Here is a 25,144-nt window from a genome sequence, read left to right on the forward strand (position 1 = left end):
ACCTATTTGACCTAACTGCTTCAAATCTCACTTTAATTTAAGAATAAAAACACAGGGATCTGTGAAGCATTTTTCCCATACCAAGAAAAATGGAGTGTTTTTCTGATTTATAGATCTTGTTAAAGGATTTAGAAATAGAAAAAAAAGTAAATATAGTAAGGGTATTGTCTGTCAGTATTACTGACATAAGTTATTACTGCTTACAAACCTGTTCTACAACTTGCTCTTTCATTTTGCAGCTTTTTATTGATAGTGTTAGAAAGTCAACTCCAAGAGTTGATCAAATCAGCATATCCTAGCACTCCTTGTTGCATTCTTTTGTCAATGAACTGATAGCATTCTGCAGCACGCTGATGAAAAGTTTAAGTGCTCTTCCAGCAGCTATTTCATGGTTTCTCGGTTTTTCTATGAAAGGATTTTAAATATAGCTTTTGGGGAAAGGATAATTGCTGGACATAAAATTCACATATGTCCTTAAAATAAAGTGCAAAAATATTTCTTTCTGGGGCTTAGTGTGTATAAAAGACAGGTGTTTGTCTACATTAAATTGTTTGGCATGTACTAAGTGTGAAGTAAAAACCAAAGTAAATTCAAAGCCCTCAAAGAAAAGACATTTCTCAGGGGTAACAATGTGCTTCGGTACTTCAGGGAAATGTTTTAAAACTCTTTCCTGTGTGCTCATCTCTGTCTGAGGCAGTACAACAGTAAAAGCACAAACACCTACTTAGGAATCTCAGTGCATTAAAACTGTCTAGAGGCTAAAATGGTGAACAGTTTCTCTGGTCTGTTAGGGTATTCGGTGTGGGGGGGGGAAGTATGTAAAGTACCATTTTGTGCTTCCTGGCTTTTTTCCAATTTTTAAGTTTATATTGAAGTAGAATATTTCAGTTGTTTCCATTTTGAATTAAGTCTGTTTAGGAATTGATTTAGTTGCTACTGCATAGAGTCATAAAATGGGAGAGGTTTGTTCACGGAGCTAGTTGTCTGATCTGCTCTACCCTTCTGGGGTGATAGGCTGCTCAAGGTGCAATTGTAAATGTTGTAGCTTTTTATAGAAGTTGTAATTTGGTCCATCACTTTGAGCAAATACTCCCTCTGGAACTTAAAACCTATGCTTTGTTTTCTATTTCGGAGAAATTGGAGGGTCTTACTAAGCCCTTGTTTTTAAAAAGAAGAAAAACCAAGACCACATGCATTTGAATGCAGTTGTTTTGTCTAATTTGTTCTTAATTTGTCTAAATAACGTATTTTGTCTTTATTCTGTGTAGGGTTGTCCAAAGCTGTTTGCTCTTAATTCTTTGGTAACTTAAATCTGTGTTTTTCTGGGCTCTTCATTGCTTTGTTTCTCTGTCCTTGTCTGTGACTGACCATAATTTCTCCCTGTCAGATAATAGAGAGTTTTAGTTTGAATGTATTTTTATTATGTAGGCTTATCTTGCAGCAAGTCTAATGGTACATCATCAAGGACAGTAAAAGGAGGAGGGTACTAAGGAGAAAGAGCAATGTAGTGGGATTTCCAGTGCCATTGAAGTGCATAGCTTTACTATTCAATTAAAGCACATAGAAACATTTCTGTCTAATGTTGCTATAATATTCAGATTGTCTTAGTTTTTATTCTCTGACCTGTCATGACATCCCGAGGTGGTGGCAGGGAGAGAGGAGTTGAGTAGCTTTCATACTGAGTGAGGTGGACAAATGGCATCAGTGTGAAGATTTGGTGTTTGCTTATGATAATTTCAGAAGTACTGCATGCAGCATAAAAATGATGAAATATTTATATATTTTCTTTTCTTTCTTTTTTTTTTTTTTTTGTACATTTGGTATTTCTGGATATCCTTTTCTGCTTGAAACAGTGTTTCACAATGCCCGTGTCCTTTTGTCTTCATGCAGAAAGCTGTTAATAAGATTACGCTGGCTGGTCCTCATTATGTTAATTTCATTTAGAGCAAAATGCAGATATCACAAGTGCTCCAATTACTTGCTTAGTCATAAAATGTTGAAAATCAGTTGTCAATAAGGAATCTTGACATCATTTCAAATGTTCCAATGAAAGCCGTTGGAACCAGGTGTAATCTCTTCTATCTATGATGATGTAATTCACTGTATTATTTTAGCTTAGGATAAATCTGCATAAGGATCTTTGGATAATAACAAGAGATTATAGCAAATCTCCAAAGTAGAACCTGAGTAAGTTGTTGATTTGTTGCACAACCATGCGCTGTGTACTTTGGAATGAAATTGAATAAGTTCTGGGAGAGGGGTGGCTGTAATCTTGCACCACCTACATTTACTTTGAAGATGTTAAAAGTGGAGGTGTTCTTGCTGCTTCTTCTAGAGGCTGGGGGTGTTGTATATTTTATTAAATATTTTCTACATCATCTGATTCATGTTGTTAGCCCTTGCAATGTCCTGAAAAGGCAGGCAAAAGGAATTTTAGTTTAGGTTTTCCTCCCCCCTTCCCCTTGCATCTGTTATGAGACAGAAAAGTATATTCAGTTAAGGATTCAGTTCAGATCTTCACCTCTTTGCACTGAAGCCTGGTGTTGCAGAAGATATTTATAGCTCCTTCAATTTATTTATAAAAGTGTGAGAGTTATTTCTAGGCACGGTTAGTAATTAATCGCAAGCCTGTAAATGAAGTGTTTGATCCCTTTGGCAATAGGAGTAATCTTTCTCAGATGGAAGGGATCATGAAAACATCTCTGTAGACTTTTTAATCTAAGTTATAGACAGCACTCACCTGTGAATTCCTGGAAGACCCTCTCGTTTCTGTTCCACAGCACTATGCTGTTTTGTTGCCAGTCTTCAGCTCAGTGTCAGAAGCGAGAGTTATGTTCACTATGGCTGGACCATAATGTAGTTTAATGTTCTAGTTGAAAAGTTAAATGTAATGGGGTATAGAAGTCCCAGAGAATAGTGAGCACAAAGTATTGTAGGCTGTTGCCCAGCAGCACAAATTCAATGAGGGTGATCTAAGAGTCCTCTTACAGTAAAGGTTTTTCCTTTATTGCACGCGATGTGCTTCATGTACCCAAGAACCTCTCTATTCTCTGGTATTTCACATCCAGGAAGTGATTTAATTTTACCTCCAAGTACTCTTAAGAGATAAATCTGACACACTGGTTTGTGTTAATCTTTGTTTTGCAGAGCTATACCACTGTGTTGTTTGTGATCCATAGGCAACTGAAAATCTTCCCGGTGTTGTATTCCCTTGGTTTTCTGCTGTGCAGAAAGTCATACCTTCTTCTGTTCTGTAGTTGTGTTTTATCCTTGAGAAAACTGGAACTGATGATGAACTGAAATAGCTGTGAGGCTGGAGCTCTTTCCCCAGCTGCACTTGGTGAATGGTATATCACAGTATGGCTGGTTTTGTAACATTTCAGAAGCTCCTCCAAGACTGTCGGCTTTAGTGAGAACTTAATGGTCAAGTTTCATCGAGGTTAACTATGATACTACTTCCTGTTGCAACACTGCTGAGAGAACAAAATTGTACTTTCAGGATTAAGTGTGAATTGGGAACACAAAATACAAAGGTTTGAGGGGTGCTGTATAAAAGGAATTAATTCTGTATTTGTCGTTAAAGTCAGTAGCTCTATTTTAAAGTCTATTTTGCATCTCTACTAATTATTGTCCCTGCTGAATAAACCTTTTGAGTATGTGTTAGAATCTGAAGCATGTGCTTAACTGCTTTGCTGAACTGGGGCCTTCATTGCCAAATTGCAGGTGCATGTTAGCTTAAGTGTTTAAGGAAAAAAAGAACAACTGTAAAACAATACTTGCTCTGTTCTGTTCAGTGCGTTACATTAATGGAAAACATCAGAAGTGCTGTGCTGTTGCTATACTGTCCCAAAACGATTTTATATAGTTAATGGCTTGAATGCTCTGTATGAGATGCAGTCCACTTAAGAATTAACATGGAACGATGAAATAAAAATTCGAAAATTGAAAGTGAGATTCTATTTTAGGGTGCATAATATTATTGCAGAATGTAGCTTTCAAATGTTTTCCTGTTTAAAAGTGCATTTCAATTATATGTATTTTGAAATCTTATGTGGATATTAGTGCATTTATTATTCATTTGCAATAGCTGAGGCTCTGTAAACATTACCCTAATAAACTGCTCTGTATACGAGGGTTTAATAATGTGGTCATAAAAGTGTGTTTTACACATAAAAGTGGTGTACTGGTCTGTCAGAAAACTTGTGCTTTAAAAATAAATAACATCATTTAAAGAGAGAGATTAAGAAGGAAATGGAAGAAAAAGTGGGCTGTGCCTAACGTATTCCTGATAAATATTTGATCAATATGTTCTTTAATAAATAAATAACCCCCCACTTAGCTAGAAAAGCTGCTGAGTTAATCTAGTATTCTTCAAGCCTGATCTTTTACTTCATGTCTGTTGCTACATAAAATGTTCATACATATAATGAAGATGTGCTTTCCATGCAAAAAGTAAACCTGCACTGTGTAAAACACATCAGTGTCCTAGGGTTTTTGTTTTGTGGTGCTGCCTGTGAAGCTTCTGTAGCCCAAGGCACATTTGGCACACAGAAATCCTTTGTTATCTGTCACAAATATGGGCCTGTGCCATGCTGTAGGAATTGTGCATCTTTTCTTCTTCTCCGCCAACATAAAATTAGCTATAGCTACATTGTGCTAAATTAGACCACCGGATTTTTGTGAGACATTCTCCTATTTAAAATACTGCACTCTGATGTGAAATAGGAGAGAAGATACATTCTGATTTACTAGAAATGCTGTGAAATCTTGGAGATTTCTCTGGAGAAGCTGAGAAGTACTTGCTGCTCTTACCAATGCATCTTCTGACCAAGGCAAAAGTGACAAGTCTAGATTCAGTTGGCTTGTGTGTCTTTTAGCTCTGAAATTCTTTACGACAAGTTTAAAATGATACTAGGGGCTTTTTTCACCTTTGCACTTATATGTACATTGATACAATTTACAAATAACCAACACATTTGTGCTGTGGTCTGGAGTAACAATATTTAAATTTAGTAGAAAGTTTTGGTGTTTATTAGATTGTAGTTTTAAATCAGTTAGGTTAGTGACATTTTATGTTAAAGTTCAAAATTAATATTGTGTGTTGTGAGAAACATATTTAGGAGATACAAGTCTTCATATTTTCATTCAAGAGTTGACCTTGGGTGGATTCACAAGCAAGAGAGTAGATATTCTGTAGATTTCTTTTTGTCTTTGCTGGATGGAAGCTGAATTCGCTCAGTGATATTTTGCGTAGCAAGGTGTGTGAAATCATATGAGGAATATATTCCCTTGAAAATAAGAGAAACATACCTGAAAAAAGCCAAATAGTGTAAACAATATTTATATTTGCATATGCATTTTTAGCTATTCTAAATTAAGGTTTAATTTATGGGGTAAGTGTACTGAATATGAGAAAAATTGTGAGAATTCTTGTTTCGTCAGTGTCTTTTTCTTACATTTTAACTGTATTACCAAGAAATAAGAACAAGTTAGCTTCTAGCAATGAGATACCTCAATGAAATCTGAAAAAATTACCTTTTTTTTTTTTTTAACTTGTTTTTCATTCCTTGCCTAGCACTTTTGCAAACACCAGAGATTTTAGATGTGTTAACCTGTTTGTATTTACCACGCATGAACTGTTGCTATTGTAAATGTGCTGTTCCATAAACACGGGAAGGATAACCAAGTGACTTGTATTTTTCTGTTGTCTTCCAAGGGACGTCAGAGATGGCTTCAGAAGAAAAAGCTTCTATTCCTCTCATTATGTGAGAGATCGATCTCCTCACAAGAGGGACTCTCCTTTCTTCAGGGAATCGCCAGGGAGCCGAAGGGATTCTCCTCACAGCAGATCTGGCTCTAGTGTCAGCAGCAGGGGCTACTCTCCTGAAAGAAGCAAAGCCTATTCTTTCCACCAGCATAGCAGAAGTATGTCATCTTTACATAAAAGAAATATTTCTTCTCAGCAAGGTAATGCTGGATTAATGATGTGAACTGGTTAGTGAGGTGAAACTGCAACTCACTGTATAAGCCTTTTTTCCTTACATGCTCCTTTTAAAATTGGAAAAGCTGACATTTTGTACCATCTATGTGCTGTCTGTTCTGGTTTCATTATACTCTCTGTTCCCTTATGTATTTCATGTGGGAGATTGTAGGTGTTATTTTGGTCTCAAGTCTAGACTGATTGTAGGAGTTTCAGCTGCACAGCTTTTTCTAGTATTTTATGTTCTTTTTAGCATCAGCTCCTGTTACTTCTTTATGTGCTTCATTGGATTCCCTGACAAGAAGCTTGGCTTCATCTGCAGCAGATGAAGACATTTCTTCTTGCATCCAGAATAAAACAGGGATTTAAAAATGGAGAAATGAAAGTACATACTTCTACTTGTTGCATTTTCTCCAAATTTTGCTAGGCTTTTGAAACTGATTGTTTTTTAGCAATTACATTTCAATGTCAAAACCTCTCAGACCTTGCTCTCCTCAAAGATGTGTGAAGCATATCTCAGTTTAGTCTATTCTGACTTGTAAAAGCTTGGCCCTTAATATTTCCCAGAAGTCTAATGAATCATCTCTTTTGAAAATATTTGAAAGGTTACATATTTAAATGATTTTGGGGTAAAAAAAAAAAAGAAATTGTTTTTTTTTAGTATACTACAATCTTTGCCACTCTGTAAAGCTTATGTAAATTAATCCAATTTGATTCCCCTTTCTGGAAATGCTTTCTAGTGAACTATGCAAACCTACTGTTCATTTTGGCAGCTTTTTAAAAATTAATTAGTTTTTGTTTTTTTTTTTACTCACTGAGAAGGCACATTGTGTTTCCAGAGTGACACTGAACCATTATGCAGCACTTCTTGTCAAAAAAGATCTTTGTAGTTTAGTTAACAATACAGTGCTTTTAACATTTTGTAGCAATACTTAGTGAACATAAATTCCTCTAAGTGTAGGAGAGGAAGAAAAAAATAAGATAGTTAACTAATTTTCTAGAAGTCTTGTAGGTGTGCAGCTTGTAATTACTAGGGGCAGCAAAACAATGTTGTGAGGAACCATACAAAATTTTGTAATGTGTCATGTTTTTTTTTTTTTAATTTTGAGCCAACTTTGATCATGTATGTATATACTGTATTGTTAGAATTACTCGGGCAATAGTGGAGGTAGTGATGTAGAAGCAAATACATTCATAAACCAGAAAAGATCCTGATCATGAGAGGAACTTACATCTAGGTCTATGGTTTTTGATATTTTCTCCCATTTGCCTGGTTAAATACCTTTCCCAATCACCTTTAGCTAAATTTCAAGAGACCAGCTGAGTTGTACACTGGACTATTTCTTTGTTCCTTTCCCTGGAAAGGAGGACTACTAAAATGTCCCTTGAGATGACTGAATTAAAAAACCTATTTGCAAGGTATAAATGGTTTAAATAATACTTTTAGAATAATTTTTGAATCTGATTTGCCTCAGGTAAGCTCATGTATTGCATATTTAAAAAGGAACATCAAGTAGGACATCTCATATATGTCAGTAGTACTAAAATCCATATTTAAATGGATTTACAACATGCAAAGTATATACTATTTCATGTGGGATTTGCAATATGGCATCTTTCTAAAATATTATAATGCTGTTTAAAATCATATTATCCGAATTGGTTTGGCCACATGGCTTCCACTGAAGAAGGAATATTCCGTGCTCTACGGCCCTTCATACATTAGGATAAATACAGAATTTAAAGAAAAAAAAAACAACTGTGGGAACGTGAAGAAGTGAGGGAAAAGGCTAATGGAGAGGGCAAGCATTCATCTGTGATGGGAGAGCATGGAGAGAAGCCGGGTGGTATTCCTTCACAGGCCCAGGCAGTAAGGGGTCAGTAGAGTGGTGTGCTGAGGTGATGCAAGAAGGCAAATACTGGTGCTTGGAGAGTGTCATGTTTAGTTTTACAGGTAGGGCTGTGGGGCTGAAAATAGCCACACACAATCTGAAAAAAATGGCCTAATAATGTTGTCTAATTATATGGTGTTTTTTCACTTTGATAACTCTGAATAATTTTCTGCCATTTGTATCAATTCATTTTGTCTGTTCAGGTGCAAACATATAATCCATTCAACTGAGATAATCTTTAAAGAATCCAGTCTGACAAAGCAGGCATGTGAGAGGCAGAGTTAGAGTAGTCCATGAATTTAAGAGGAGGTGGCTCATCTATGGGACTGAAAAGCAGGTGTCACAGGAGCAAAACTTGTGTTACTTAGTGGTAACAAGGGAGATGTTCTGTGTTTTGTTGTTTTGACTCATTAAACTAGAGCGCTATTTAAAGCCATAACGAACAATCACATTTATAGTTCTACAACATTAATTTCTATCCAAATTTTCATAACTCTGTGACAGACTTTTAAATTAATCCCTTTAATAATTGTATTTATAAAAATTAATTTGAAGCCAATGTAAGTGTGCATTACCTTGGTTATTTCTGATCAGTCAGCTGTTTCCCAGTGAGTGTGAATAGCCTGGTTAATTTAGGCCTACTGACAACATTTGCTTGTTTACTTACCTTTTGCAGATGTCTTAGATGTAATCTGTGGACCACAACTTAAAAACCAGTAGTTTACACTGCAACCAGTTCTGTTGGTGTGGGCTGCCTGTAACTGGTCTGTGGCAAGACTGTGCACAGATTGTGATTAGCACTGTGAATTTGATTTGACATTTTGCCCATTTTAATTTTTATAAGAAGGACAGCGGTCTCACAGGAAGCATTTACTCTGGCTGATACAATACAGGACTGTTTCCCATGGCAGATCTTTTCAACATACTGTGGCCTGCTAAACTAGTTAATACACTACTGGTTACCTTTAGTGATTGACTGGTGTCTGATGTTTCAACTGTTTATATAATTGCAGGAATATTAAAAAGTGAAATCACATCATCTTGCAGAATCATACTGATACACCCTTTCAGTTAATGATGGAAAAAAGGACAGTGGGTTTTTTTAAATGCATGAAATGACACAGCTGTGTCTTTTCTCTCCTTGGGAAGAGAAAAAAAAAGCGTTACCAGTATTTATCAGATGATGGAGTATATAGATTTTGTAGAATCATGGTATCATTAAGGTTGGAAAAGAACTCCAAGATTGAGTTCAACCTTTGACCAAACACCACTCTGTCAACTAGACCATGGCACTAAATACCGTGTCCTATCGTTTCTTGAACACATCCAGGGATAGTAGCTCTACCACCTCCCTGAGCAGCTGTTCCCAAGCTTAACCACTCTTTCAGTGAAAAGATTCTTCCTGATGTCCAGCCTGAGCCTTCCCTGGCACAACTTGAGGCCATTTCCTCATGTCAGTTGCTTCCTGGGAGAAGAGTCCAACTCCCATCTTACTGCAACCTCCTGTCAGGTAGTTGTTGAGGGTGATAAAGTTCATGTCTGATGTGAGAAAATTTCACTGCAATTTTTCTAAGCCAGTAAGCATATTTGCTATATGTATCTTCAATTTCTCGGTCATTAACTTTTTCTTAATTGTAGGTAAAGAGAGGACAGTTCAGTCACTGAAAACATCAAGGGATGCATCACCTTCAGGGTCCACAGCAGTACCTACATCAAAGGTGAATTTTCTTTTTGAGTACTTCACACCATGGTTTTTGACTGCTCATTGTTGGATTTTTTCCTCCTACTGCATACACCTGTTAAAGTGCATGTTCCTTACTATGTTACTTTCTGTCATTTACAATAGGAATAGGGCTTGGTCTTAGAACTCTGTGTTGTTGTGAGTATGTTAGTATTACCACTTATTTTGACACAGACACACCTGCCACGTTATTTAATAGGGAAAAAACCCAGGTTTTGGTTATGCTATGTCATTCTAAGTGCTTGTCACTTACACATCTCTCTTAGAACTGCTGTGCCAGCTGATTGCCATTGTCCTTAAAGGGGGAGGCAAGTGATGTATTTTCAGTGATGTAAATAGGGAAAATAAGATAAAAGCTATTATGCACAAGTTATGTTGATTTGGATCATAAAATATATTTTATAATTAGTTCACCTATTTTGCTTTTAGACTCAGCACACTGCAGCTTTATATCAAATCCTTCCTTAATGCACACCTTTGAGAACAAGGAGGCATTGCAAAATCTCTTGCTCTTGGGTTAATATGTAGTGTGAGCTTGAACTCTGTACCCTGTAAGTGTTCCACTTTATTCTTCAGTCAGGTCTGATCTATTTTGTATTGGGTTTTTGCCATCAGTTTGCGAGTATGTGCTGGCAGTGGATATCCACTTGATATAGGCTGCACAAAAGGAAACTTTGGTGCAAGTCATTTCCCCAGACTGCATAAATGTTTATTTGGCGTGCATCAGCTGCAGAAATGGAGAAATACTTCCCTGACTGTTTATTGATTTTTCTCTTTGAGTCCCCAGATCTGCTTATAATGTAACTGCCCTGTGTCAGTGGAGCCTTTTGAAATCAGCCTTTTGGCTGGAATTGCACTGAGCAGTTAAGTTACCTAAGTGCTTCACTGACTCAAAAGTAGTGACAGAAATAGTCTTGGCAAAACACAAATATCTCCAGAGCCAGAGTCTTAAAATTTTTCAAGGCCTGAGAAATTAGTTATATGCTATGTATTAGCAATTAAAGGAGATGATTTTCAATGCTCTAAGTTATAATTTAGCTTTGAAATTCTTACAAAGGTATACGTTTCCATAGCAATACCTCTTTTCACTGTATTTTCTATTTGCAAATCTAAAAAGGTATTTTTATCTATAATTATTTTTTACATATTCATGCATGTGAATTAATACATGTTGATGTTACGTGATCTTAGCCACCCGTTTGACTGCGGCATGAAATCTTTTGTGCTTTTCTTTATTAACTGTATGGACTGTAAGCCTTGGAAGCTGTATCCAACACAGGTCAAAAGGACGTGTGAGACAGGGACAGCTGCTGAGCAGAGTGACAGGCTTTTGCTTTTCTGTGTTATTGATGAGATTAAAAAAAAATACCAAAAAATAGAGACTTCTGTTTTGAGGCGGGGGGCAGGGAGAGAGAGGAGTTTAATTTTTTTATGAGATCTATTAGGTTGGTTTTTTCTTGCAAGTTTGCAGCCTAAATAGCTGCTGCTATTTTCAGCTGAGAAATATGTTCCTGTTTTGTCTCTTCAGCTGAAGTGTACCTGTGCAAATAACATTGCTTTATTCCATAAAATTAACTCAGGATTTAAAACATATTTATCAACATTCAGCCTGTAGAATTAAATTTAGTGAGATTAAACAGATTTTTTTCTGTATTCCAGTAATATTGGTTAATTTCTTTTATGGCTTGTGGAAATACAGCATGTCATGTGAGATTTTCTATGAATTATATTACTCCTTTCTTTTAAGACCCCTCTTCATATCCCTGCATATTGAACTTTGTCACCTCCTGACTTCACTGGTTGTAGTTCTGTGATTTGCAGTTAGAGAAAACAGGGATTCCTATTGGAACATTGTGTTGCACTTCTCTTCTGGATTCAGATAAAGGTGGTGTCTTTGTGACACAGAATCCTGGAAGGGTTCTGTGAATTGCATATTTATGCCATACTACAGTACAGAGGTATTTGGATAATACTTGCCTTGAGGTAAGCATAAAAGATGTGAAGACAAAGGAGTTTTGGTACTGGCCATTTATGTAACCTAGAATGAACTAGTAGTAAGAGGTGGAATATTGGTTTCTTTCATTTGGGTTTTTGTTTGCTTTTTTTTGTCTACCTCTTTGCTAAGATGGAACAGGCATTGGGTAGACATTGTTACAGCCTTTTTCAGGGAGTAGAATTTTAGTCTCTTTTTCAGATACTCATCTTAGTATTGCAATTTTTAATGCTAGAGTGATATTGATTCTTTGGGTCCTTCTATACATTTAAGTTAAATACTTAAATATCACATAGTGGTAACAAGATTTATAAAGCTAGCTATTCCTAAACTGATATTTGTCATTGTTTGCTGGTCTGATAGTAAAAGCCAAATAGTATTCTTAGAGAGAAATCAATTTTTAGATATTATTTATGTGAAAATTTCCATTTGAAAAAGTAGAACATAAAGTCATGACTGACTCCATTATAAATGATTAGTATTCCCCCAAATAAAAAATTAAGGATTTGCATAGAACCAGTTCTGATCACTTAGTTTGTATAAAATATATTTTGTCCCTAATTAGCTCGGGTTTTATATCCTTCCTAGTATTTAACAGTTTATTTTAATTTTTTTTGCAACATTTTATATGTGAAAAATGACATTTAATTATTAGATCACTCCACTCTTGTATCTGACTTCTTTCAGTGCCCAACAGGTCTCAAAATTTTTTTCTATTATCTCTGACCTGTGAATTTAATAAACGTTATTTGGAAAGTATAGTGGTTTTGTAGCAGTCCACTGACCTTCACTGATTTACCTTTTTGCCTCCTCTCTTGTTTCTTTATTACCTGCTCTCTCCCTTCCCACTTTTCTTTTTAAAGAAACTGGACAGCAAATGAAATAATTTCAACTTTATTTTTTCCTCTGTTAAAATGTTTTAGGGATTGGAATAACTGTTTATTTTAGTTTTGAAGACTTTTGCTACATGTAAATGTATTTCATGTTAAACCTTGACTATAATGTTTTTGTGCAGGCCTTGGAAAAGAGCAACAGACTGTCAGAAAAGGAACTTGCAGAAGCTGCAAGCAAGTGGGCAGCTGAAAAGTCGGAGAAGGCCGAGGAAAGCAATTTACCTGAAATAACAGAGTATGATGTAAGATAGGATTATTAATCCACTTAATTCAAAGTGTTACAACAATAGGCTCTTGTTTTTCTGTACTCTGCATAAAGGCACATTTTGTAACTTAATCCTGAATTTTTCTGCCTATGCTATTAAATATTTATTGAAAGGGAATGACAGGGAGACTAAAACCTTGCAATTCATTTCTTTTGAAAAAATACACAAAGCCAAAGTATGTTTTGTTAGTATAATTTCAATTGATGTTGAGCTACAGCTGGCACAATGAAGTTTCAGCTCTCCCAAACATTCTCCAAGGAGCTCTTCTAGTAGTGTAGGTCTGTATGCCTACTGAACTCCTTAAAATTAGGAGGGAACTTCGAGTCAAAACATGAGTGTACATGTGAAACATAAGACTTAAGGAGAGTAACTCTGGTTTGTTGAGTTCCGTTTCAAGCCTTGCCAGCGTACCATAGCCTGTATTCTTTTTCAGAAAGCAGAGTCCTCCATTATATTAAAAATAAAGCTTACCTTATTACTGCAGTGGATATATTTTCTATTTTCCCCAGAATGCTTATTTCATTATTAATCAACATTAATTATTTGCCAGTCCCTTTTGTTTTTATCTCTCCTTGTGTTCTGGCCATATTGAGGTGTGACTGTAGCCCTTCTCAGTCATTTGTTACACTGCTCTTGGATAGGACGTCTTTTTTGGGTTCTGTTAAGTTAGTGGAAAATGTATTTGTCATTTTAAACAACTCAAATGTCATGTAACCTAAAAATAATCTGTTTTAATTCTGTGATAATTTTCTCTTTAACTTTCATTTTGTTTGAACTTAAGAGGCATTCTTAAAAAAAGCAAGATAGTATCTACTTCACAAAGTCCTGTTTTAACCTTTCCAATTAATTGGGTTGATTTTTTTATTTCTTTGTAAGTAATTTTAGAGAAAATGTGTCTTGGGAAGCATCACATTTCCAGCTGTAGAATGTAAGGGTTAGGTTAGGGAAATAAACTCACTGAATCCATATTTATCTGAACTTTCAAGTCCTGTCCATTGATGTAATGCATTAACAGCTCCTCAGTAGTGGTCAGGAAGATCTAGTTAGATACATAAACTAGAAAAAGCCATTTAAGAAAGAGAAAAGGGAAGGAAGTGTAAGAGTGAAGAAAAAGCAACAGCTGATCCAAGGATGAATACCATATGAAGGAGAACAAATGCATGGACATTTGAGAGGTTCAGCAGAGAAATATACTGTAGTTCTTGATGAGGGGAAGGTAATGCAAGGGGGGGAAGAACAGAGTGGGCCACATGGAGAAGAGTTGTTAAAGGCATCCTAAACGCCTCAGAGAAAATTCCAGTGGCAAAAAGATTAAACACCTGGAAACAAAGTGAAGCAATTGTAGTTGATTGTGGTACAGTCTATAAGATTTATTGACTATGAAAGTGGGCTGTAGACATGTTAGTTAAGGAGGTGAGGCATCTCGTTTTGAGTCTTAGAAGAAAGGACTTCTCACCTTGATTAGTAGGCTGTCACAAATGAATTGCAAGAATTCTTCACTTTTTCCTGTTTATGTTACATAGTGCTTAATAGTTGAACTTCGTGTTGCACTGGGCTTTTTTAGTAGCCTCACTCACTCTCAGGCATTTCCTTCTTTACTGAGATAGCAAGATTTGAGATTCAGTCTTAATGGTTAGTTTTGCTGCTAAGGTTTGAGCATGTGTTCACAGGATCACTTAAGCTTTTTACTTCCTTTTTCAGTCTAATACTTTTCTCTTTCATGTTAGTTAAGTCTTAAGATTCTTCACCTCTTTTTTTGAATAATAGGTGCTAGCTTTCGTCTTCTGCAATTTTCAAATCCTATTTAAAAAAAGAAATTACAACTTTGTTCCATAATACTGGATTTAAATCCTGCTGTAAAACAAAATTACTACATTTTCTATATAAACTCCTTGGGGTTGGCATCTGTCTTCTTTGGAGTAGGAATACTGTCTTAAATTCTGTTTTAGAGGGAAGTTTATACAATTCCTATACTTCAGTTCGATTTTTCATGTTACTAGAAATCTTCAACTGACACGTTTGCCTTTGCTATATGATAGTTATTGCAGTTCTTTTAATAATAGACCTGCAGCCCTGCTTCAAGAGTTCTCCCTGACAACATTTTTTGTTTCGTTGATGCCTGTGTACCTTTGCTTTTGTTACTTTTATCCTTTCCCAGAAGACTAATCACATTTTCATTGAGATTTTTTCTTGCTTTCTGGTTTTAAAAATACCACGTACTTAAATTTCTTCTCAGTGGATGGGCAGGTAGAGGTTATGTGACATTATTGCCTTTACACAGTTAAGGCTGTGTCACAGGGAGTTTTATCATGTCATGTTTTCTACATATGTTTCTGTATCTGTTAGAATTGTAGCAATAATACTTCATGAATAGTCTTGGTGAGCAAACTCATGTTTCTGATGACCGTGTTTGGGTTTTGGGGGTTTTTTCCTCATGCTCCAGTTTTTATTTTTCTCTGAAAACTGTTCCTATTTTTTTCTTTTTTGTTTTGTTTTCTTAAGGCTGGATCTTCAGCTCCATTATACATTGAGCAAACAGAGGAAGCAGAAGCAAATCTAATGGATGGTACAGAATTATATGAGGACAGCCAACTCCTTAGTCGTTCAAAAGCGATTGCAGCTAAGACAAAGGAGATTGAACGGGTGAGTCTTCTTGGCATTTTTTCACTAATACAGTAATGGTTTGCTCTGCTAAAATTACCTTGATTTATTTTTTCCTCCTCCTTGGACTTTAATATGAATATAATTTGATTTTTCAAGATGATGTGGTAACATCCCCAACTGTTTAATTCCAAAGAACATTTATCTGCACATGGAAATTAATGGTAATTTTCTGCAGCTTACATGCATCAACTACTGTTTTGCAAGCTAAGACAATGAATGCCTTCTTAATTCTAGTGGCCTTTGTTCAGTTGCCTGTGAGGCCATTTCCTGAGCTGCAACATTGTTCCTTTTCATTGACACTTGAAACCTTGCTTTCTACGCAGTTGTTTTTGGTTTGGTTTCTTTTTTTCCCCCCTATTAATATTGACTTTGCATAATCGTGGTCATGGTGGGAACAGCTTTCCACATGTGTGGGGTCCTGCTGGAATGGAGTTTACTGGAGTGTGCTGTAACTGTGAGAGCCATGTTGCAGTTAGTTTATCCCTGTGTGTCTGATCACAGGGTCACAAACGGCCTAAAAGAGCTAGGACCAAATGCATAAAATTAGGACCTTTTTAAAAATGACAAACTGAGAAAAAAAAACGCAGGCTAGAAACAGATTTTTAAAAAATAGCTGTTGTGATTAGTTAGCCTCATGCTGGTGAATCTATGGTTAAATTTCCCTAGGCGCTTAGGACATGGTTATAGTAAAATTGTATGAAAAGTTGGTCAGAAAACCCAAATATTTATTTTCTATATGATCTAATGTTATTGTATTTGGTAGAATTTGCACTTAATTTTAGAGAAATCTAGATTATGTTTGATAAAATGGAATACTTTTAGGAACTTAGTTCACAAAAGCCTGAGTAATAACTTCGATTTGGGTTTTGCACAACCAGTTTCTCCTGTTGTTGATTTGAATATTGAAGCTGTCAGCTTCTGCAGAATTTAAATAAGATTCTAGAATGATGGTAGAAGTATTTTACTGAATTGAACAGGATGCTTATTTTCTTACAAACTAGGTACTGTGAGTTTTTTAAGAATTAGACGAGATTTTTATTTAATCATTAAAAATTAAGACTAAAGAATGAACTACATTTTTTTACATAAATATTTAAAATTAATTTCTGGATCTGCAATTAAATTTTCTGGATTTTTAAAAAATTGTTTTGATAGACCTGATGATTTTCATAATCATCATGAGTATCATAATGAGTCATCATAATAAAACACTGTGAATATTGCTACTATATATGGAATCAGTCTGTAGAAATTTGTACACTGTTGTGTTTGCTTTGAGTTCTCAACATCTAAAAGTTTTCAAGAGGTGGTTTTTCAGTTTGCACTTGACAGGTATTAAGGTATTTAAAATAAGTAAGAAATTGAGTCAGACAAGTATTTCTTGGCTGTTCCAGACTCATGATAAAGCCTTCTTTGCTTTGCCCTCTCCATATCCATTTGGCTCCAAAGCTCTAACCTGGAAAAGAAGCAGAATTTTCCAAATATGTACTTCAGCTTCACAGGATGGTACTATTTGAGGAGAACCCAGAGGCAAAAAACTGTGCTGACAGAGCATGCACGGTGTCGCAATGTGCAAATCCATTGCTGTGCAGCAGAGAAACAGGCAGTCTGATGCCCTGGGCAGGAGGGAGGTGGCAGCTTGTGATATAGTCTGTTTGTTCTCTTAAGGAAAACAAGTGAAAATATCCCTTGAGCAATTGAATGAAATATTCATACAGGTGTTCTGTTTTAAATTAGTCCATCTCAATATCTTGTGTATCGCTCATATCACTCTTTTGTAAAGTTGCCTCTGCCTTTTCTCTAAGCTACAATAACACAATTACCAATTTCAGAATTTTAAATGAAGCGTGACTGCAAATGATCACCCTGGCTCACCCAGAAAATAGTTGTATATTATTTATTTGATGGGGGACTTACTGTGACCATTCATGTAAAATCTTGTTGTTTGCAGAAAAACTAAGTTCTTGGTTTGCTGATCATGACAGGGCAAAATGTGTCAAACCAAGGGCTAGTTGCTGTTTGCTATATAGTGACTGACTACCTTTTAGGAGTCTGCAGTTGCTTGGCAAATATTAACTGAAGCTGACACAAAGAGAGGAAACTAGAAGTTCTGCTCATGGATAAAGGCTTGGAAAAATCCAGACACTGTTGAAACCGAGCCAAGAATTATCTGTGTCACTCCCAAACTACAAAAACTTTGAAGTATATATTTCATTTGATGTGTGCCAGTATTACCTGGAAAGGAAGGATATGGTTACAGATGCACATATGCTTGAAAACATTTCTGAACTGGGATTGCAGATCCTGGATATTTTTGGGCTCACTTTGAAACAGCAGGCATAGTGACATTACTGTGGTAACATCTCGGTTGCATGGGACTTGCAATGTCCTCAAAGCAGGGCCTTGGATCAGGTCATTCAGGGCTCTGTCAAATTGAGCCCTGCCTGTTTGCAACGAAGGAGGCTCTGCTGTTTCCCTGGGCAGCCTCTTCCACTGTCTTGAGCTCAGCTGCTATTGCATTCCAGAACGTGGTTTCTCTCCACCAGGTTTCTGCTCCCTCCTTCTCTTGGCAGCTTTCAGTCTGCATTCTTGAACTGCAGAATCCCAGCTTCTTGCTGTGGTCCCCTGCTTTTGGGTCCTGCTCCACTGGGAGTGGACTCTGCTGCTCTCAGGGCAGGGTTAATTTCCTAGAACACTCTGGCTCTGACACTTCATGATTGGAAGAACAGGGTTTTTTCTGGCACTTTTGCATGGCAGGTACTGTGGAAACTGTTCCCTTCCATTCAGGTGCAGAGTGTTTTCAATCTTTGTGCTTCTGCACAGAGTGGAAATTCTACAGCATTAATGCATGTCTCATATTTTAATATATCCTATGATGTGTTTTTCAGTGTTCTGTCTATAATAAAAAGCTTTGGAGAGTTTTTTTAATAAATAGAATACTGAGATAATTGGCTTTCTGGGTTAGGATGTTTTTTGATTGTTTAGTTTGGTGTTTTTTTTTGAAGTTAGATGTTTCCTTAGATCTTTGAACATGCATTTCCCTCTTTTCTTTGCTTTTACAATTTTGAAATGAGGTGTTAAATGATGTCTGAGAATTTGTCTGAGCATGGTGAGGTAGAATCCCATTAAACAGATGCTTAAGAGATTGGTCTGGTTACTTGAAAACAGCATAGTGAATTTTGCGTCTACATGTCAGGATCAATGAATGTCTATAGTTTGCTAATGTAACCAGTTCATGCAGTTTTTAAATATCATTGCATTTAATAACATGCATTATGGATTAAGGTAATATTTTGAAGTTGTTTAGTTTCTGGTTTTATATAGTTAAGGATCAGCTTATGCTTTTAGCCTGAAATGTGCTGAAGCGTGGTGGGTTTTTTTGGAAGTGATGACAAATATGTCCCTGGTGTTAAATTCATAATTGGAGCTATTCAGCATCAGTGTTACACAAAAGGCTATCTCTTTGTTCTTCCTTCATGAGCACAGGTAACAGGGATTCTTGAAATGTCTTATCTTGTCTAGACATCAAGTCTGTAACACTGTGTTAATTAGTCAATTATTATGTGTCCACTTTTCTTACATGTTGCATATTCAAGTTGGAGTGACATGTATTACCTCTGAAAATCTATTCTTTTCTGAAGACAAATTTTACCAAATGACAATTTTACTAAGTACCCTCCTTGATTCTGGCAAAAAAAAAATAATCCTGTGAGTTTCTGTCTCAGTTTGGCTAGTTCCACAGAGTTCTGGCATCTAAGGAATTAATTAAGTACAGGAATTAATACACTCATGAATTTTTTTTATTCTTAATGGAATCACTGGCTGACTCTATGCTTTCAGTTCACCAATTTTTTAAATGTTCAACAGAACAGTATTTTTAAATGTTTAAGCACAGTTTAATTGCTTCTTTAGTTGACATTCTAAATTAATATCGCTTGTTAGGAGTCCTCAATAATATTAATGAACTGTTACCCTAATAGGACAGCCTTCCTGCTGGAGGATGCTGAAAATCAGAGATCTTTCTAAAGCTTGTGTTTGAAGCTTCATAGCTATGGTGCATAGAAAGAAGGAAAAAGGGGGGTGTGGCTATGTCCAGGCTGTCCAAATTCTGTTTCCAGGTCTGCTGTCTAACTCCTTTTATTTTTTTAGGTAAATTACTGACATCTCTGACCTAAAAGTTACAATTAAGTAAAAAAGACATGTTTTAGCGGTTACAGGGTGTGTGTAGTTTGAGAAGAACTGTTTCTTGTTCTCCTTCTTTGTCATAGCTCTTGTTCTGGTAAGATCTATGCAGCAATAGCTGAATTCTCTTAGTGTGTGCTTAGCACTTGTTAATGGGACTCTGTTCTCTGGAGATGCTGCTCTAAGAGAAGACTGACCTCTCACGAAGTGGTACTTTACTTTGAAAGGACTTCGTTAAAAAAAAAAATGAAGAAAATTATATGGGCATTTCTGTCATAATAAAATAGCTACAGTTTGTGTAGTGTTTGGGAGTTTACTGTATGCCTTCCTCCCTGCTCCCAACCTCTCCTATGTCCTTTGCTAATTTTGTTTTGCTTCAAGCGAAACAATTTTACCGTTCTTCTACAGTATAACGATGAAAGAGGATGTAAACAATGAAGTAGGTTCTTCATCTTGGCTAGGGATAAGCTCATGGTAAATGCATTGGAAAAGTTTTGTAAGGCTTGGATGTGACAGATTAAGTGTCTTAAGTTCTAGCAGGTTTAGTAAAATAAGTAAATTAATAAATGGGAGTAATGGGAATCCAGGAAGGAGTGGAGGAGGATGTCAGAGCTGGCCCTTGGTTGTAGCTTTTCTTCTAGAAAGCTCACTTCAGCTGAGCCAGGGAAACTGGTTACTGTTTCCTTACGTTGGTCTGCTTGTTGTGCAGTTGCTCATTTCAGGCAAAATTATCTAGGTTAGAAAAAATCCCCTAATTAAAATATAAGAAGTAGGTGAGTTAAGTGAAGCTGAAGGAACTGGAACAGTAGCTAAAAACACATTAAAGGATTATTTCTGGTTGTAGATGAGGTCAGGCATGCTTTGTTTCTGACAGGAGTAGACCAGACAAGAGTAACAGGCCAGATGAGAGTAAAAGATGGGGAAGCTGTGGATTTTCACTCCTTCCTAGCTTTGCTGTTGTCTTTCAAACCTTCTGTACTTAATAGACAGTGACAAGGCCTTAACGATGGACTCATCATCATCAGTCTAATTTGGTTGGTAGCGTAGTATGTATCCTGCCTCCTCTGAGCTTATGTTTATTTTACTTAAATGTATGTTGTAATTAAGTGTGTTGAATCATTTTTTCCTAATCAGGAAAACATTTGTGTCAGGTTTTGTTATTTGCCTTAAGCTTCTCAGAAAAAATGATGATAACTCTTCTACTTAATTATATCATCTGCCTATGTGGTTTATTAGTTTTCTTGTATCAGTATCCCTCTCCTTATGTATAAAAGTCAAGTGATTTATTTCTTTCTACTTATTCTTTCTACTTTCTACATATTTTATTCTACCTTTTCTTTCATATTAATTCTCACCTGCTAATTTTTCTACTATCTTTGAATATTTATTCTAGACTTCCTTTTTGCTATTACAAAATCGAATCTGTCGCATTGTAATGCTAACTCGATCTCTATTTTTCATGCTTGCCTGAAGTTTTGTGCTTGGTTTTTTTAGGGGCGCTGGGGTTGTTTTTTTTTTTGTGCTGGGGTCTTTCAATTTTGAAAATATGACCTATTTGTTAGAAATTCCTGTTTTGATGTTTGTGAAACTACAAGATGAGGAACATAAAAGCTTTTGGTAAGTTTCTTCACTGTGTCTTTTATTCTCCTTACCAATAGAATTATTTAAAACAGGACACTTGTAAAAGGACATGAAAACTTTAGCTACTTAACTTTTAGCTACTTATTTTTCTTGTGTTTGGACCACCATGCTTTAGAAGTTATAATCCTGCATGTTCCATTTGCTCAGCTGTGTTCTATTCCCTTTCTGTGGACATTAATGGGTTATTTGGTGTGCACTGCTGTGTTCGTAATTACAAACTGCTGCATATGCAAAAGCAGTGCAACTCATTTTACTCAGCACCTGAAGGTATGGTTTAATAAGGAAATATCTTACCACATTTCAGATTATTGCCAGCAGCTTTTTTCATTGGGAAGCTGATAAAAATGAGTGTTATTTAATATGCAGCGCTCATAGGGAAATAATTTTAAGAGAATTTAATACCAGAAATGTATGCATTTATCCAGTAACAGTGGGGTATTTTTTCGAGAGGTTTGAATTAAATGCAACTCACCTTTAGATTTCACCACTAGTCATTGAAGATCATGTTTGCCTTATGTTTTTTCATGTAAACAGTTTTAGGCCTGTGCTGATCACATTATTTTGAGGTTGCCAAATGTGGCTATTCAACCCATTGACAAATGTAGAATTTTTGATGTAGTGGCACTTCATGATGTGATTAAGCAGCACTGCAGACTGCAAAAATCTCAGACAATTATTTGCTTACAGATATTTTTAAAGGGCATTGTTTAAAGGTGTTACAATTTGGTGGCAGATCTCTGGAACACTTAAATGGAAGAGGGATAGTAATTAGGTATTTGATGGAATTCCTGGACTTAGCTGAAACCAAAAGAAATGTGAATAAACATTCTTCAAATCTGAAAGACAAGATCAACTTCTTGGTCAGATAAAGTGAAAATCTAAGGAGTTATTCATTAAGTAGCATTTTTTCAGTCAAAAGCTGGTAGTGACTGACTTAAAATTTCTGGTTCTGAAGAGGAAAAATGGGTTGAAAGACTTGGAAAGTATAATAGTGAGTGGGCTGGAAAGAAGAAAGATTAGTTTCAAGAGATGATGAGTGTCAACAGGATTGGAAAAGGTGTTAGGAAGAGAAGAAACTCACTAAGAATGTGTGGGCCTTGACATATAATTAGGAATTAATTTTGAAAAATTGTCTACTGGAAAAGCTGTCAAAAGTTGAGATGCTTGGAAGGATAAGCGGAATTGACACTGGCAAACCTCCTGGGAATGATGAAGGATAAAACCAATCTGAGCCTTGATAAAGGCAGTAGTTTCTGTGGGAGTGAGGGTTGTTGTTTTTTGTGGGTTGGGGTTTTTTGTTTGTTTGTCAGGGTTTGTTTCTTGGGGTTTTTTGTTGTTGTTTTTGTTTGTTTTTATGATGGGCTCTTGTTGTCGGTTTTAATAACTTGGATTTAATTCAGAGGATAGATCCTTCTCTCCAGCTTGGTCTCCAGCTTATTCTTGGTTTAATAGAAGGGCATTGGTGGATTTAAGAAGTAGGTTAGCAGTGTGGTTTTTTCTTTTTTGAACTGTTTTAAGGATTAAAGATAAAATTATCTCCTAGTAGGCTCAATCCACTGAGGATTAAAGTTTTAAGCATTTTTTATTCTTACAAGCTACTGTCTCTTCATCATTGTAATTAGGGAAACTTGCTGCTTCCTGGATTGAAACAGAATAGGAACAGAATCAGTCCGGCATACCTAGAAATTAGATCCAGAAATTTAAATTCCCCCAGAAATAGCTTAAGCCCAAAGAACTACTGTCTGGCATCTCTACTCCCCCAAACACTGATGATGTATTAGCTCTATCAGTATTCCTGATACAGTCTGAGCATTGATCTTCTGAAAGAGAGGATACAGGAGTCCAAGTGGTGCTTAGAACAAGATATATATAGGGCAAGCAGAGAACAGTGTCATGAGGAAAAGTTTCATAAAACCATGTGCGATGATGGGATGGTGGTAACTGAGCAAACAAGTAAAAACCCATGGAAAGTGGCAAATGAGAGGTAGTGGCAGGAGGGTAGGTAACAGAAAGGGCTTGATGTTTGGTATGGAAGCTGGTTTCCGTTTCTCCTGCGCTGACAAGTACTTTCAGGCCTTAGGAGGTTGAAATAGACATCAACAGAAAAGTGTCGCACACAAAATGTGTAGGTAGGGAAAATCTGGTGAAGCGTGAATCTACAGTTTTGTGGGGTTTTGTATGTCTTTTTACAGACTGTTCTTTATACCACAGAAGCTTGTTTTGTAGATGACAGCTTTTCTGGTGCTTGTAGTTTATTCCTCTAGTCCATTTGTAATCTGATTTATAATACAACACTGACTCATGTATAAATATAGGGTCATCTGTGACCAAAGACACTTGAGTCACAAGTTGTGTTTGTCACCTGGTCCTTAGATTTATGTGCTGTATCTCAGTGTCTCACCTAGCCTGACATCATCTTTCTTTTGGCAGTTGTTCCATTGAGTAGGTTAAATTTAATATGTTTTAAAGATGGGTAAGTTATGCCTATTCATTTTCTTTGACCTTTAAAATACAGGATAATATTATAGTTCTAAAGGCATCAGCATTGGGAACTTTTCTAAAGTTTAATTTCCCAAATTATTTTGGGAATAAGTCTATAGTTGCGTAAGTTGCTTATGCATGTGCTGATTCTTTAAGTTAAGATTATGAAGACATTAGTTTTTTATCTTGGGGTATAAATGACTAATGCACATGACCATTTATTGCTGACCCACCAAAGATCACTTTCCTGTTTCGTTTGACTCTTACTGGCATTCGTGTGGTGACTTAAGTCTTCTGTGGTTGTGGACATACACTTGTATGCATACCACAGTGGCATGCTTCACAAAATATGGCAGAAAAACCAGGGCCAAGATTCCCCACAGGACAAAGTTTATGGTCTGCCTGTTTTACCTTGCTACTTTGACTTGGAAAGGCTAATAGAGTCAGCCTGACTTGAAAAAAACACAGAAGGTGAATACTGACAAAACTGAGTGGGTCATGGGTTGTTCTTGGTTGTTTACCTTCTCACGCTTCTTGAGAAGAAGTGTTCATATATTAATTTTCTGAACTCTTGAACTTCAACTACTGCTCTGAATGACACCGGTAACCTGTGATAGATGGGTTTGATACTGTTTCTCCAAGGTTTAATGTGTTTGTTAGCAATCTTTCCCCTTCTCCTTACTCCAGCTAGCTTAAATACTTGGTTTCATTACAACATGAAATGTTCTACTTAGGTGGGTACTGTGTGTGCTTGCTTGACCATAATTATACACCTCACAAGCAGTTCACTGGCTTAGTATAGTAAATAATTTATATATTAACTCTTTTGGTCACATGCTACCTAAATTAAAAAAAAAAATCCACATAAGCATTTTTAAACACAAAATCATAAATAGATTAGGATATGCTGACACAAGCTTTTCAGTGATCATCTCCAGCTGGAAATTTGCCCATTTTATTATGTTTCTTCTTCACTTGGCTTCCTGGAGAAACTATCTTGTGCAATCTCAGTATCTGTGCTGTGTATCTTTCGACTCTATTGTCTGATTTCAACTAAATTACACTTAGGCATTAACCAAGGTGATTAGGTGCTACAAGCTTTATGAAAATAGGCAGTAACAGAAACTGTACGAGTTCCAGTGGAGACTATATTATGATAGCATCCCATTATACATAAAGAAGTCCCCTAAAGCAAGTGCTGCAGTCAAAACCAACCTGTACACTGCAGACTTCAGCTGCACAGTACAAGGAGTTTGGTGGCAACCATAGTTTGTGGAATTTCATCCCTGTGTTGTACTAGTTCCCTGTGATGGTGCAGTAGTCTTTGTGGGGCTCGACCATGAATCAAGTCAAGAAAAAGAAAGAAAACTTTGCAGGCGCTTGCTCAACTAATTCTCTTAAGCACAGTGTG

The 25,144-nt window shown here is 36.3% G+C and overlaps 1 protein-coding gene across 1 annotated transcript in view; it reads left to right on the plus strand.

Annotated features, from left to right (window-relative positions):
* Window positions 1-25,144, plus strand: part of PPHLN1 (periphilin 1) — a 63,951-nt gene that overhangs the window by 20,773 nt on the left and 18,034 nt on the right. Inside the window, 4 exon segments of the mRNA XM_066183105.1 lie at window positions 5,717-5,967; window positions 9,511-9,590; window positions 12,622-12,741; window positions 15,268-15,408. Coding sequence (XP_066039202.1) covers window positions 5,717-5,967; window positions 9,511-9,590; window positions 12,622-12,741; window positions 15,268-15,408 — 592 coding nt within the window.

This window comes from Chamaea fasciata, unplaced genomic scaffold (genome assembly GCF_029207755.1).
Source record: "Chamaea fasciata isolate MVZ Bird 193981 ecotype frontalis unplaced genomic scaffold, bChaFas1.0.hap1 SCAF_5, whole genome shotgun sequence".
NCBI classification, from domain to species: Eukaryota; Metazoa; Chordata; class Aves; order Passeriformes; family Sylviidae; genus Chamaea; species Chamaea fasciata.